The 15,464-nt window shown below is 34.6% G+C and overlaps 2 protein-coding genes across 4 annotated transcripts in view; one reads left to right on the plus strand and one right to left on the minus strand.

The window, feature by feature from the left end:
* The first annotated feature begins 1,007 nt into the window (after positions 1-1,007).
* The window catches only part of SLCO1A2 (solute carrier organic anion transporter family member 1A2), a 91,479-nt gene continuing 77,022 nt past the window's right edge, over positions 1,008-15,464 (plus strand). For both annotated transcript variants that reach the window (XM_047787441.1, XM_047787444.1), the window contains exon 1: positions 1,008-1,161. The gene's annotated coding sequence lies outside the window, so the exon portion shown is untranslated. The remainder of the gene's footprint in view (positions 1,162-15,464) is intronic.
* Positions 10,487-14,370, minus strand: IAPP (islet amyloid polypeptide). Of its 2 annotated transcripts, XR_007135866.1 has the most exons (4): positions 14,170-14,370; positions 13,743-13,837; positions 13,442-13,531; positions 12,452-12,546 (listed from the first exon to the last, which is right to left on the minus strand). XR_007135866.1 is itself a non-coding variant. In XM_047787447.1 (3 exons), the coding sequence occupies exons 2-3, from the start codon at positions 13,820-13,822 to the stop codon at positions 10,628-10,630; spliced, it is 270 nt and encodes an 89-aa protein (XP_047643403.1). In that variant the 5' UTR covers positions 13,823-13,837; positions 14,170-14,370; the 3' UTR covers positions 10,487-10,627. The 2 variants fall into 2 exon arrangements, 1 of the variants encoding a protein (XP_047643403.1); XM_047787447.1 differs by lacking the exons at positions 12,452-12,546; positions 13,442-13,531 and adding an exon at positions 10,487-10,817.

Consider the following 15,464-nt stretch of genomic DNA (forward strand, 5'->3'; position numbering starts at 1 on the left):
CCTCAAACGACTTAAACAAGACAGAAATCTCACTTTCAGAGCCTGAGAAGCAGTTCAAGTAATATCCAAGGATTACTAAATAATTATTTGGATAGAAAAAATGTTCTAACAGATCCGGTCATTCAGTATTCACACACACACACACACCCCCACACCCCTTACACCTTTTACAATATATTTATTAAATAGGCCTAGTTAAGGGAAAAGTTTTCCTCTTTGTCTTATATGTTGACTTATTTATTTTCTTCCTTCCTTTAATCCAAACTAACAAAGTAGAAATCTCAGCAACTCTGTGTGATAGGTGCTGTAATTATCCCATAGCAGAGATTAAAAGACTGAGGCTAATGGACTTGTCCAGGATCAGGACTCCTCAGCAGCACTTTTAAGCATTCCAGAGCATTCATATCAATGAATGCTGTTTCCCCTGTTAACATATCAATCCAAACGCTGCTTTGCTTGTCAACTCCAATTCCACCTGGATATGACCACCTCAGCGCCTGACACAGTCTCATTTTACTCATTCAATCCAGCTAGCATATTGCTGATAGATTAATTGGTAAACATTGATTTTCTGACATCAGCCCACTGTTCAAACTTGTTGGTACCACTCTGTAGAAATGCATATTCCTGTCTACAGCAACTCTAGATTTCCAAGTTTAGTCCTGTTTTGGTATCATCTTTTCTTACTTTATCCAGTCACACAGGAAATTGAACTCATTGTGTTCTATTGATAAGCATATAAGTTTACTGAAGGAGTAAATCAGTAATTCTTTGATTTACAGACTTGTTAAAGCACAAAAGAGAAAACTGAGAACATTGAGACTCAGCAAGTTAAGTAACTCGAACTCATTCACCATACTTGCTGAGTTTTTCTGTGGTCTCTCAACACAATGTCACAGTCAGAGCCCTGGCCACAGAAGGGTTAAGTGTTAAGAAGGCAAAACAAAACCAAAAAAAAAAAAAACAGTAAGGAGGAGCCTCTGGTTCCAAGTGACTAATCTTTTCTGTAACCTGTTTTATTGCCACCCTCAGAGCCAAAGAAACTTTATCAAAGGATTAAAACTTACGTAAACAAAGATCCCTTTATTTACAACTCTCATTCTCTGGAGAGCAAGAAGTTCCAGCTCACATGTGTGCAGAGATTGATTCATACAAACCTCAGTACGTAAGTTTTTAAAAAATCTGGTTATCTTACAGTATAGAAGCAGCAATGAATGAAGATGATGGTGAACGCTAAGGTAAAAGGAGTTCATTTCTTTGGGTTGTGGTGGGTGGCAATTCAGTCACTTCTACATGGGAAAAAAATGAAATAGATTTAATACTCAGAAATATAAGACTCTTTTAGGTTTTCTAATTACCTTGTCTATAGTTTCCTGATAGTGACAATAATTCTATTTAATGCAAGGTCATGTAATCTATTGCTTAGTCACAGAAAAACATCTATTTTGATTTTGACACATTTTGATTTTTTTTTTTTTCAATATGTAGTTGCTAGTGGTTTGGAATATTCGAAGTGAGTCTAAATGTTCCAGATAAAGTTTCCCTTCTGCATTCTCCATGGCCTGAAAAGCCTCCCTTTGTGTATCCAGTTCTTCCAAGTCTATCCCTCAAGTTTTGATCAAGCCCCGTGTTCTCCATATCCCTCTCTCCCTCCCCTGAAATCATAGAGCAGTATTTGCTACAACACACACTTCATTGGAGTGTTCTTTCAAATTCAAAAGCGAAGATTTTTTCTTAAAAAACAGATTGCACAAAAGTATGAAAAGACAAAGTCAACTTGGTGCATATTCTTTTTCCTTTCCATGCTCATGTAAACAAATATATAGAACATATATAATTGTTTGTATATATTTACATAAGCTCTCCCCTACTGTTATTCATGGGAATGGGATCGTCATTATGTAACTGACTTGACTTGTTGCTATGTTCACTTAACTGTGTACCATGTCTGTTCCTCTAGGTCAGCACATATATTTTAATCATTCTTGGTGTATTTTTTCTTAGAAAGGAGTATGTCTATTTCTATAGAATAGATTTCCAAAAGTGAAATGATAAAAACAATGTGTACTGGAGTTCACAGCCCTACCATTTCTCTATCCCATTCCATTGACTATTATAAATTTTAAAATTTTGTTAATTTGTTATATAAAAAATTTTCAGTATAATATTCAACAGTATTCAACACTATTGTGTTGTTTTGAATTGCATCTCCCTGGGTGCTAGTGAGACTTTGCGTCTTTTATAAAAACGTTTTAATAATTTTTTTGTTTATTTGAAATTCTTCTTTTATAAACTCCTGTTCATACCCATATTTATTTTTCTCTTATCTATTTATAGGAGTCTGTTATTTTTTTTACATTGGATATATAAATCCCTGCCTCATATATATTTTAAACATTTTCTGCTTTTTTATCTTACTCTTTTTTATTTTATTTATATATTTTTTGCCTTTGTATAATTTGTATTATGGTGAAATCAATGCTGCAAATTTTTTCTATTATAGTTTCTTTCTTTCTTTCTTGGTGTTTCTGAAGAAGTTTTTCTTGGCACTAACATTTTTCTAAGTGTTTTCAAATATATATATATATAAAATAAATATATATATATTTTACATTAAAATCTTTAATCCATTGCTCTTTTAATTTTACGTGATATTAGGCAGGGCTAGTTTTCTTTCCAGATGGAAATTGAATTATAATATCAATATAATTTATTAAATAAACTCTATTTTTTCCTGATTAACTATTATTAAAATGTTTTATCATATGTAACATTTTCATTTTTCCTGGGTCTAACAATGGACTCAGTTTTGTACCAGTGAACTATTTGCTTTTTTTTTTTTTTGCTCAGGACATGCTGTTTTAATCAGACTAGTGTTATAGAAGGTTTTAGCATCTCTCCTGGCAGGTGCCTACCACCTTTTTATTTAAAAAAAATTATTATGGTTGATTTACACTGTTCTGTCAATTTCTGCTGTACAGCAAAGTGACCCAGTTATACATATATATACATTCCTTTTCTCATATTGTCTTCTATCATGTTCTATCACCAATGATTGGATACAGTTCCCTGTGCTATACAGCAGGACAGCCACCTTTTTCAATTTCAGGGGAGGTTGGGGTGGTCTTTCGACCTCAAGCCCAGCCAACGCCACTTTAAGAAGTTGGCTCAGAGTACTTTATATTTGTCCCTGGCAGTTTGAAGGACACAGGGGACTGCTGTTGGACTCCTGCTTAAGAAGCTTAAAAGGCAAAAGACTGTGGGTGGATCTGCCTGCCAGGAGGTGAAAAGAAGGGAGGGCTACGTTTGGAAAGAAGCAGCATCCCAGTCAATGGTGGGTCAACCAGAGCTACTCTGGGGGTAACTTAGGTCTGAACTGATGGATTATATGGAGTAGTGATGAGACCTCAGTAGTAAGAGGCTAAAAATGTCTGCCTTACATCTAAATTTGAAGGAGAAATTGTGCCTGACCAGTCGGAGGAGGTGCATTTCCCCTGCCAAGGACACTGCAGGTGAGAGATGGTGAATGAAGGGTGGGAGGTCCCTACACCCCAAATGTGGCCTGGAGAGAGAGTCAGTCTATATATCTGTCCTGGCCAAAGGAGGCAGGGATGACATTTCCTGCATGGTTAACTCCTCCCCCACGATTTTAACTCTGGAGGAGGCAGAAGCAGCCTTGTTCTACTCTGGAGGAGGAGATGAGTATGTGGGGGCAGGAAGAGGTCAGGAGCAGATGGTATAGAAAAGAGAAACAACCTGGACCCTTTTCCCTAATGGTGGGATTGGGTTATGTTGTAGTGGGAGGAAAGAAGCTTTAATGTAAATGAAATTCAAAGTGAACTAGATATATTCAATCAGTACTGAGCCTTTCTTGGGGACTAAACATGGCCAGAGGGCTTTATATAAATATATATTTGTAAGTTACCAGAAAGTAGCCTGACTGGTCTCAGATTCCACTTAGTGTCTAGAAAAGAACTGACCCAGTGAAAACAATCTGATAAGCATTGGAGGGGAAAAGACTAAGGCTGCTTTCTGCTATTACCACATAAATCCCATTTGTTCAAGGCTCTTGCTTTTGGAGTCCATTTCTAATGTAAATATTGTTTGGGAGCTCAAGAGTGGATTATTTTAATTTTAAAGTCTTTTTTTCAGTAATGCATCCTTTTGGGAAACAACAGCTTTCTCATAAAGACACCAGAATATTGTTTCTAGTTTTTCTACTTGAATATTTTCTGCAAATGCGTGATATTTTTCCATTTAACCTAATAGATTTAGCTTTAGAAGCATGTTATCCATTCCATAGGACAGAAATTGGTAAGGAACGTCAAAGCATGGAAGTCTAATCTGGGCCACTCTATGAAAGGAAATTTTTAGAGTAGAAGTTATTTGCAATAATGATAAGCATTTCAGAAGTGTGCATAACATTTTCAATCTTCAAAATAGCCATTTATTTCTTATTAAGTCAGAAAATAAATAAGATTACAGATCTCATATTTGAAATGAGGACAAAAAGCAGAAAATGTCTTAGGAGTTAAAACAGCTGCATAGAGGCAGGATGAGGATAAAATGAAACTCAAGCTTGATAACTTTTCAGTTATTTTGTCTAAAAATAGAGGCAGCGGGAGACACCAATTGTTGAAACTTACAATACATCAGTTTCTCAGACAGGCATTTTACATCAATTACCTCATTTTTTGCTGTATTACCTCCTTGTGGAAGTCTAATAATTTTAGGATCCAGCAAGAAAAGATTTAGATATATCCTATGTAGTTAATTCTAGGAAGATGAACAAGATAGATCATTTGGGTTTCAATGTTATAATTAATTCAGATGTGGCAGCAACACCTGGGATGTTCTCAAATGTCATCCAAAGATATATGAATGGTCAATCAGGAAAAAAGTGTGGGAGAACTCAGCTTGGTTCACCAACATTTTTGTCTTACAATGAGAAATTTTTTGACAGTAGCAATCTGTGATTTCACCTACTTTTATGAGAATGTAATATAGTGATCCAGTAAAACAGTATAAATTTTATTTGCATTCTAAAATGGAAAAACAGGATATGAAACAGGACTCTGAAAAGGGTCTTTTTTATGTTCAGATACACTCTAGAAGACGATTCCTGCACTTGCAGATTTTACCAGTTGTAGCTATTAGATATTCCTATACATCTTGACCTGGGTTTCATTTTTTCTTATTTTTTACTCAGAAGTCTGAGAATCAAAACAGGGCCAAATGTGAAAGTAATGAAGTTGTATAGTTTTTTTTTTATAATACCACATACTTTGGTCAAAATCAAATCCTAGGATTTAGTTAATAATAATCACAGCTAGTATGTGCTAAATGTGGGGGAACCAGGTATGATTAATTATATTTTGAGTGCTCTTCATGTGTTATCTTATCCTGATATTTCTGCCAAGAAGATATGTGTGTGTGTGTGTGTGTGTGTTTTGAAAAAGAGCCCAGATCTAACAAGGTTGGTTGTCCTGATTCCCAAAACCCTGGTGCTCCCATTATATCTGTGGCCTGACTATATAGTACCTTTCAGTGTCCTATTGGTTTTTTGCTCTTCAGTATCACAGTAGGCAATTTTTAAAATGCTTAACGTTAGTATTATGATATTTGAACACATTTTGACAATTTCTTCTGATACAGATAATAACCCCAAACTTAAATAAAACCCCAGAAACTCAGTTTGAATTTCTTGGAACTCAAAAGGTTTGGTTCTGCCTCATAGCATCTTTACTTTCCAATGTCCGTTCTGCATGATGGGTTCTGGAAGTAGAGAGTTCCTAAGGATCCAGTACTGTCTGAGGAAGCGTGATGAAGTTTCAGAGAAACACTTGGTTTCCACTGTTGTTGTTTTGTGTGTGTGTGTGTGTGTGTGTGTGTGTGTTTTGTCCTGCTAGCCTTTTCTAACTGGTCGACCCAGGTTAACGTTTAGAATCTTTATAACCAGACTACAATTGGTGATTTAAATCCTAATCCTAGCTGTTTGCAGGAAAATGGTTGCAAATATGAGTAGGCCCCAAAATTTGAACACCGAAATTGTAAGGAGATTAAGACTCCTTTAAGCTCCCCACCATTCTCCTACTTCCTCTCTCTTTTCCTTACAGCTCACCTTCCCTCTTTTCTCATCATTTTTCCTGTCTCCAGGTGCCTATTCCATCCTCCCAGGCCTTTGTTTTCAGCCCACTGTAAGTAGCTTTAACTGGGGTGTCAGTGATAGCCATGAGGATTTCCCCATCAAGAGTGATTTATCTGTTTTTAATGAGGGGCTCTTGAACTGAAAAGTTTTTAAAATGCGAAAGGATGAATTTTGAATTATAGAACGTTTGGGAGCTTCACTGGAGACAGGAGTTCTGCTCAAGGCCTGTAGCTTGTTCAAATAATCCATATTTCAAAAGTAGAGGCACATATTCAATAAATGTTGGGGAAAAGTGACTCTGGCTCAGAGCATCAATGTCGGAAAATAAGGCGCATGAACACAGGGAGATCTTGACAAGGCTCTCTACTTCTGCAGATGGATGCGAGTACTCAAAAAATGTGTGGGAAAGAGGGAAGACCTCCTCCCCCCATATATCCCTAATGCAGGTGGCATATCTTTCCCCTTCCCATTGGCCAGGTCAGGGTGAACATTCTTCTTGGTTGGCTAATTTGAAAGAAATTGTTACTGGGAGAAGAGGGAAAGAGGGGGGTGGAGGAGGGTGTCTCAGACGAAGCAGGAACAAAATGGAGTAACCAAGACTTTCTTTGATAGAAAAGACATATGTTAATTCTCACATAAAGGAAGCGAAATATCACGAACCCGAATTCACTTGTATCACAGTTATAGCTTGTGTGGGACTACAGCCTCCTAGCCTTCATGTGGACTCACAGTAATTATTTCATCATTTCAGTTACATAGGCTTCGTGTTCACATGTTTATAGGATAATCAGGGCATTATACCCCCTTGTGGCTCAGCGGGTTAAGAACCTGACATAGTATCTAAGATGTGGGTTTGATCCCTGGCCTCACTCAGTGGGTTAAAGATCCTGCTTTGTGAAAGCTGTGGTGTAGTCTGGCAGCTGTAGCTACTATTTGACCCCTAGCCTGGGAACTTACATATGCCATGGTGCAGCCGTTAAAAAAAAAAAAAACAAAAAAAAAAACAAAAAAAACAACTAAACTAAATAAATAAAATAAAATAAATCTCCAAATTTTAGCTCAGTTCAATCACAATAGTTTTTGTTTTAATTGAAACGTAGTTGATTTACAATATCATATTAGTTTCAGGTGTATAGCACAGTGATTCAGTTATATGCATTTTTTCAGATTATTTTCCATTACAGGTTATTACAAGACATTGAATATAATTTCCTGTGCTATACAGTAAATCCTTATTGCTTCAGAAGAGATTTTTTTCACGTAAGTCTACCATTTTTGATTAATTTTCCTTCTTATAATGCCTGTCTATGACTTTAATTTTTAAAATATTGAATTTGACATATAATTTATTATATGAGTGGTGACATTTCCAGCTACATAAATTCTATCCTTTTAGAAATATTAAAATTTGCTCTCACTCTTCTAGTTTTCTTGCAACTCAGGTGAACTTTAGCAGATGTGCTATTACCTGCTATTTCATCTTTAGAATTTGTATGCCACTTCTTACTGATCCTAACATTGTTCTAAATAACAAAAGGAATGTTCCCACAAGGAAGAAAGGGGGTGGATTTTCAGAATCTGCATCTTGTATGGTTCTGTCAAAATGCTGGTAATTCTAGATGTGATTGTACAGGACATGTGCATTTGCACCATTGGTTATTGGAGCAGGAAAGGTATCCAGTGATACAAATCCTCTTTAGGGTTGGAGTAGATTGTTGTCATTATCCAATTTCTCCTTTTGTTTCCTTGAACCTTTTCCCACATTGCTTTGCACCCACTTTTGTCACACCTTTATCTTCCCTCCCTTTTTAAATCCTTCTGATTTACTATTAATAACAAAAGTACCCAATGTAATACCAGATAACTCCTTTGTTCAAGTACAATTATCATGGCTATAATAACTACTACTGACTGACCACCAAAGATGTGCCATGTACTTTGCCTATTTCCTCCCTGGTCTTTAATAAAACCCTATCACTATTATCCTTGTTTTAGAAAGGGAGTGTAAGATGTCAGACTCTATCAACTTCATCACACTCTAGGATATGACTTTGTATTAAAGTTTACTCCTTCATTTGCTTCCTCATTATTCATAGAAGACATTTGTGAACTTCCTGCCGTGGTGTAGCAGGATGGATGATGTCTCTGCAGCGGCAAGGACTTGAGTTCAATCCCTCTCCCGTTGCAGAGGGATAAGGATCCAGCATTGCCACAGCTGCAGTGTAGGTTGCAATTACAGCTCAGATCTGATCCTTGGGCCAAGAACTCCTATGCTGCGGAGTGGCCAAAAAAAAAAAAAAAAATTTTTTTCACCCAGTACTTACTGAGCACCTGTTATGTGCAAGGACTGGATTTAAACATTGTTGAGTATTACAGAGGTAGCACACACATCCTTGTCCTGGATTACAGGCTAGATAAGGACATGATACCTGTGCATACACAACCAAATTACAGGGTAAATCTATAAACTTCTTCATGTTGTACTCTAAATCCCACCCACTAAAATAGTATCAGATACCAGTGTGAGCTCAATAGACATTTGTTGAATGTCTGAATAAACTGGTGTCAGAAAATATAGATAAAAATCTATGTAAGTTCAGACAAGTTCCTTGCAGAATGTGGCATTTGAGTAGAACCTGGGTGTAGATGCCCAGAGGGTGAGGGGCTAATGGGTAGAAAAAGAAAATATTCTCCTACTTTACATGAAAAGCTCTCTCTGCACTCAGCCTAAGGAGCTTTAGACTCACAGGCTTTTCTACTCTTAACCAAAAGGTATTCTTTATCTAAGCATATTTCATGAAGTAATGATATTCAACCCTTCAGCGAAGTATGAGGCTTATTGCAGAATGTCGTCTCACAATGATCAGGAGAATTTCTAGTTGTTTTCTTTTCTTTTTTTTTAAGGGCCACACCCATGGCATATGGTGGTTCCCAGGCTAGGGGTCAAATCAGAGCTGTACCGCCAGCCTACACCACAGCCACAGCAATGTCAGATCTGAGCCATGTCTGCAATCTACCCAACAGCAATGCCAGATCCTGAACCCACTGAGCAAAGCCAGGGATGGAACCTGCATCTTCACGGATGCCAGTCTGATTCGTTTCCGCTGAGCCATGATGGGAACTCCCTTTGTCTTTTTTTTTTAAGGGCCCTAGAAATTTTAAACACAGTATTAATTAATAAATTATTTGTCCTGAGTCTGTATTGCAACATGGGAGATAGAAGAATCATTTGTGTTTCTAAAACTTCAATAAAATATAATTTGTAGCATGTACATAAGTATTTGGAAGATTATCCAAGGGTTCCTATGATTTCATGCATGGTAGATACAATGAGAAAAGATGGGATGAAATTAGCCACCAAAACTTACTGTTGCTATCTCCAGTTATATCAATAAAGAAAAGCTCATTATTATTTCACAAGGTAATTATGAGAAACCAGGGAAAGTATTTGGGGCACTCCATGGCAGTCTCGCATTCCCAAGGTTCATATACTTAGATTCCTACTGGCCTAGGAATATCAACTGAGAAAATAATTCTGATTTTGTTTACGTTTCACTTTGATAATAAGTTTAATGAATAAACTTTAGAATAATATCTACTATTAATACCTATTTTATCAAGGTAATAACTTCTTTCCTTCTCAAGTCTCCTGGTTGGAATAAGTTTCATAGTAACAGGAAATCACTAGGGTATTTATGTATAAATACATAAAAATTTCCCCTTATGAAGTATGCCTTAAGATTACCAAATTATAAAGTTTGTTGTTTTTGCTTTTTTGCTGTACTTGCTGGTACAGCACTCTGTATAAGAATATGACAAAGATTTGCTGAAAGCCACTTAAATAGAATAAAAGGCATATACATTTAATAAAAGCTCACTGTTGATGAAACACAGTGAAATCCTCATGGACACAAATTGGGTTTTATATTTTTAAGTAAACTCTTAGTATCAGCAAGTACAACAAAAACCAGAGTTTTAAAAAATATTTTGACTGAGTCAGGAGCAGTCTTTATTTTTTTTTAAACAACATTTTATCTCATTTCATAAATTGAATGCAAAAGAGATTGCTTATCAAGGATACTAATAATTGCTGATTTTCTAATGTTCAGCATCATAACTTTACTATTAGCTGTTTACAGTTTACCAAGTTGCCAACGACCATTTCCTCTTTTGTTGGAAAACTCAGGTCATAAATACACAGGCAAAAATAAATGACTTTTAAAAATTTTTTTTTTAAATAAAAAACTACAGGAAGAATATTTCATTTGTAAAGACTTTGCCTTTTTATTAAGGGATCTTGATTAAGTATTAAATTTAAAACAATTCTCAGCACAGCAGTTTATATGTACTGGCAGCAAACATGGGACACACAGATTCACATATTCACTTTAGAAATGAAAAAGGTACTGTTAAATTATACAGGAAATCACTAGGGTATTTATACATAAAGCAATAAGAACTTTAGAGGTGCGTTGACCTCTAAAGGGGTAAGTAATTCAATGGTTCTTTCATTAAAATCTCAACTGTATCCCTCTTGCCATATGCGTTGGGTCCCACCTTGGTAGGTGAGAAAATGGTGCCAAGGTTGTTCCTAGAACGATCTAAAAAATTTGCCAGGTGTTGGGTCGCACAAGTGGCCATGTTGCATTTCTGTTTTTCCATCTGATGACTGGGAACATCGAACAAATATGAAAGGTTAGAAACTTAGACTCAGGATTGGATACAACTATCTATATGACCCCAAATATCTCATATTGATGAAAACTAAAGGAAACATCTTCCTATCAGTAACACAGTGTTTTGGTTTGCTTGGAAATCATACAGCAAACCCTTTATTATAGTCAATGTTGAATTTCCCCGTACCATCCTTTCTTTGGAAATTCAGAATATATTCCAGAAAATAATAATTAAAAATATCTTTGTCTTCTATTTTTTTAAAATATTTGTGAATCTATTTCCCAATTTTTTTAAAAAGGGATTTAGAATGTAAACTAATAAGTAACCTGGAACTTGTTGAATTAAAAACATAGATATTCACTTCCTACACATTTCACACAAGAATGAAGCAATGTTAATTTTTGTTAAGTTCTCAGAGATCATTGAATCAAGAGTGTTAAGAGAAATGTCAGATATTATAAATTCTCAAGGGAATCAATTCCTGTTCAGGTACTCTGACTATTGTAGGGTGGGAATTCTATTACTCTTTCATAAATACATGAAGATTACCATGTTCTTACCCCCTATTTGGTTCCTATGCTTTCAGCAGTTTTACTGATAGGATTGGGTTAGGTGTTAAAACCAAAAGGCTTTTTATGTCAATGGTATTAATAGTCACCATATTACTCAGCCACCTGGAATAACTGCATAGAAATATTATGGATAAGTCAGAAGTGATAGCCAGGTTAAATAATTCATTTCAATTGTAACATCTCAGAATTTATTTGCGTTAATTTATTTATGTTAATTCCGTATGTTTTTATGACCTTTTGTTTCAGTGCGCTCTCACAATAGCGCTGGAAATTGATACAGAATTGTAACATTGCCTTTGGCAGATTATTAGGAACTCTAGGGAAATGTTTTCATTTTCAGCTCTACAGGAACCAAAATATTAGTTAAACTTAGTTTAATTATAAAGTGGACAAGAGGTATGAAGCTTCATTCAACGTCCAGGTGCCAGTGGATATAGGTAATTTGAGGCAAAATGCAGTAGATTTTATCTCAATATATTTATTTTGTATGGGGAGTACTTCATTATCTGTACTTTTGCTAAGAGTAAGTATTTTAAGAATTCATGTGAAACCTTATGGTATATACTCTTATATCTTGTCCTGCACAGAAATTTTTCATACAGCATTATGAAAAATACATGTATGACTGCGTCACTTTGCTGTACAGCAGAAATTGATGGAACATTATAAATTAACTATAATAGAAAAAATGAAAATCTTTTAAAAAAATGAATTCTGCCACTATCTTTAAAAAAAAAAGACCAAACACAGCAGTTTCAAGGAATTCAATTTCCTGAAAAAAAAATTGGTGAATGTTCTGTAAATATTTCTAATAATAATTTAAAGTAAGAGATTGTGAGACTAGCATGAAAATGTAATTTGTTAATAAGCAATGTTATATTTCTAAGTAATGTTCACCTCACAATAAACAAACATACTTAAAAAGATACTGGGTAGAGATACTTGGCAAATGAGTATATGTAATGTAAGAAAAGATCAAGATATAGACACAAATGCTAGGTAATATTACTTATTTTCCTGTCATCCTTCAATTGTTCTACTAGCTTACCAGAAACTTCATGTCGGTTTTAAAGTTATTTTTATCCAGGAGAAAACCAACTGAAAATTACAGTCAGTTCTGAGAAGAACATCCTGTAAATTAGATAAGCCCTGAAACAAAAAGAAAAATCTTTCCATGATTCTTATTATTAATTATATGTAGGTGCTTTGGAAATCTTTACATATCACCAAAAACCTACCCCTCAACAAAAAAATACCCAGAAGGAAAATAGGTAAGATGCTGGTAATTCTATGAGAAGTAAACCTATTCTTCTTGGTCTTTAAGAGAGTACAAGTTCAATTCGGCAAAACTATGCAGTCAGAACCAAGTAGGCACAAACTATATGCAGTCAAAACCAACTAGGTTCCTTATATTACCTACGACATGTGCATGAATTTGGACTTAAGAATCTTTTAAATAAATGGAGAATTTCAGTTTTAAAGGCTTTCAACATGAAAATTGTAATTACTGCTAACATATTTTCACCCCACATAATTTTTGGACTTCCTTACAATTGCCATTCAAGTGAAATGACACCTTTCAAAATGTTTTTTAAAAAAGAAATTCTGGTGTGCATGCTACCTATTGAAAACATTTTCAAGAGTTATTAATGTACGTTTAGAGCAGCTTGCAAGTAAACTCATGAGGAATTTTTATTTTAACTTTTTATGATAATTCTGTTTCATTAACAGAATAGTTAAAACTATAGAAATATATTTTGACAATATAGAACAATTTAGAAAGAATCCCCCTAAGGACAATTGGCTTTTTGACTAGATCTTCTAAAGTTAACTTCTTGACAATTTTAATTTGTCCCCTCATTATTTCTATATATTTCAGTTCCAGAAGGAGATGCAAAAGTTTTGGATCTTGCCAGAACCATCTGAGAAAAAAAAAAAAATCCATATAAATACACAGTAAAATTCCACCTCATATAAAATACAGGCCTTAATTAAGTTTCTCCAGGTTGTTTGAGTAGCAGGTTAGTATCGTAGAAATTATTACCTTTTGGATTTTCTTATTTCAGATTCTGTCTTTGCTCCTTTAAGTTCCAACAGCATATTTCTTGGCAAAACCGGAACTAGCCATTCCTGTCTATTAGAAGTTTCATTTGAGAGATTTCTCACACTGATATAATTCTTCAAACAACACAGAATTTAAGGAACAGTTGAATAGATTAATGTATGATTCTTAAATATAATTTAGTCGGAAATCAAATGGCACAAGGGCTGTTAATTATGTAGCTATGTTTAATTCTAATTTTCTCATACTTTGCAAAGAAAGCAGGATTTTTAAAATTACTTACTTTTCAATGGATGTAGCTTCCAGATGGTTTAATGTCACAGAGAACACAATGAGAATCACTGGCAGCTTTAGGATGCTCATTGCCTCTTAAATTTTCTGAAAAGAATAATTCAGCACTGAAATCAGGACATTTATTTTAGCTCTGATTAATGGAATATTAAACTAGAGCCTACTTCAAAAATTTTTTTTAAAACATCATTTTCAGGATCATCATTTTATTGATACAGTCTCTTAATACTATTGAAACAATTTTCAAATATTTGCTCAAAATTTTCATTTACCCAATTTCTTTCTCGAAACAATCTGGAAAATGGATGCTATAGAACATTATACCTTTAATATTTCTTTGAAATAAGCCCTATATTTGATCCCAAATTTGTTCTCATGTTAAATCAATAATATTTTCCCAGAAACAGAAAATTCCTCACCTTTTAATGTCTCAGTGTCAGCTCTATCAGAAAATGCCTTTGATAGCAAAGAAGCTCCATGAAAAATCCCAAGCTTGCATCCACGGGAACATTTACCCCAGACTTGCTAACCAGTAATCTAGCTCGTGTATACCTTTCACACCTTTCCCAGCTCTGACATCAGGCAGCTCAGAGAGACTGCCATGAATTTCTATCCCTCTAGACAGAAAGTGCCTATGACAGCAGAAGCAGATGGGTCATTATTCATTAACAATCTGTAAATATTAACATGTCAGATACAGTGTCTTGGTGGAGTTAACGGTGTGTCACACACAGCAGAGATTTAAATTTCCCGTCTTTGTAGAATACCAGAGTGGATTTTCAAGGATTAAATAGAAATTTATAATAAGGAATTGGTAAAGTGATTAGGAGTATCAACAAATGTGTTGATATGCAAAGAGTGAAGCCATGGACCTTGAAGAGTCTATCTAAATTCAAATGCCCCCTGGCCTTAGTCCCAAGAGTAATCAGTTGTAGATTAAGAGATGAAGGTAAAATGTTTAAAAAAGTACTCTGAGGAGATCAAAAGCCTACTTTTGAACCTTAAGTTCATTTGTCAGAATTTAAGTAGGAACACAATTTCACAACTGTAGTCAAGCAGGTTTTTTTTTTTCCCTATTATTTAACAACTTTTTTTTTTCATTTTTACAGAGAAACATCACAATTATTTTGAAGGAACAGATTTATTTTTTATTTTCTCCAAATTACTCTTTTTTCTTCCTGTATTTTAAGTCATATTTAAGTTAATATTCTAAGTTATAACAACTTAAGGTCATATATAGAAACTAAACAAATTCCAGCTGTCAGTGAAAACATGCAAATCTAAAAAAGATGGTTATTCTCCAAGTAAAAGATTTAAGTTCTCTGATTTCATGTATTTCTTTAAAGCTTAGTAATATAGTTTGAGGTTGTTTAGTAGAGGTTTTAGGAAGAAAGAAACAAACTGTTTTCTAGTCCTGGTTCTAATTACCAATGGTTCTGAAATTTTAGTATTTCTGTGAAAATTACTGATAGTCTAAAAAGAAATATAAAAATCATATGATTTGCTCCATCATAAGTGATTGTACAGTAGAAAAAAAATTGTATTAAGCAAATAACAGTTAAAATAAAAAATGAATTAAAAAATAATGTGATTTGGTAGAATAATGTTTTCCTATAAGAAGGTATTTGATGAACTTAACAAAGTGTATGCAATGATTTAGAAATAATACAGAGGCCCAGAAATGTTAAATAATATGTCTGACGTCATACAGACA

This window comes from Phacochoerus africanus, chromosome 7 (assembly GCF_016906955.1).
Source record: "Phacochoerus africanus isolate WHEZ1 chromosome 7, ROS_Pafr_v1, whole genome shotgun sequence".
Taxonomy (NCBI): Eukaryota; Metazoa; Chordata; class Mammalia; order Artiodactyla; family Suidae; genus Phacochoerus; species Phacochoerus africanus.

What these genes read in the sequence shown, in the direction of transcription:
- IAPP (XM_047787447.1), bottom strand. Translation starts at nt 13,822, where the DNA reads ATGAGCATCCTAAAGCTGCCAGTGATTCTCATTGTGTTCTCTGTGACA. An exon ending in GAAGCTACATCCATTGAAAA is followed by an intron (nt 10,818 to 13,742) that starts GTAAGTAATTTT and finishes CGATGTTCCCAG; the next exon opens with TCATCAGATGGAAAAACAGA.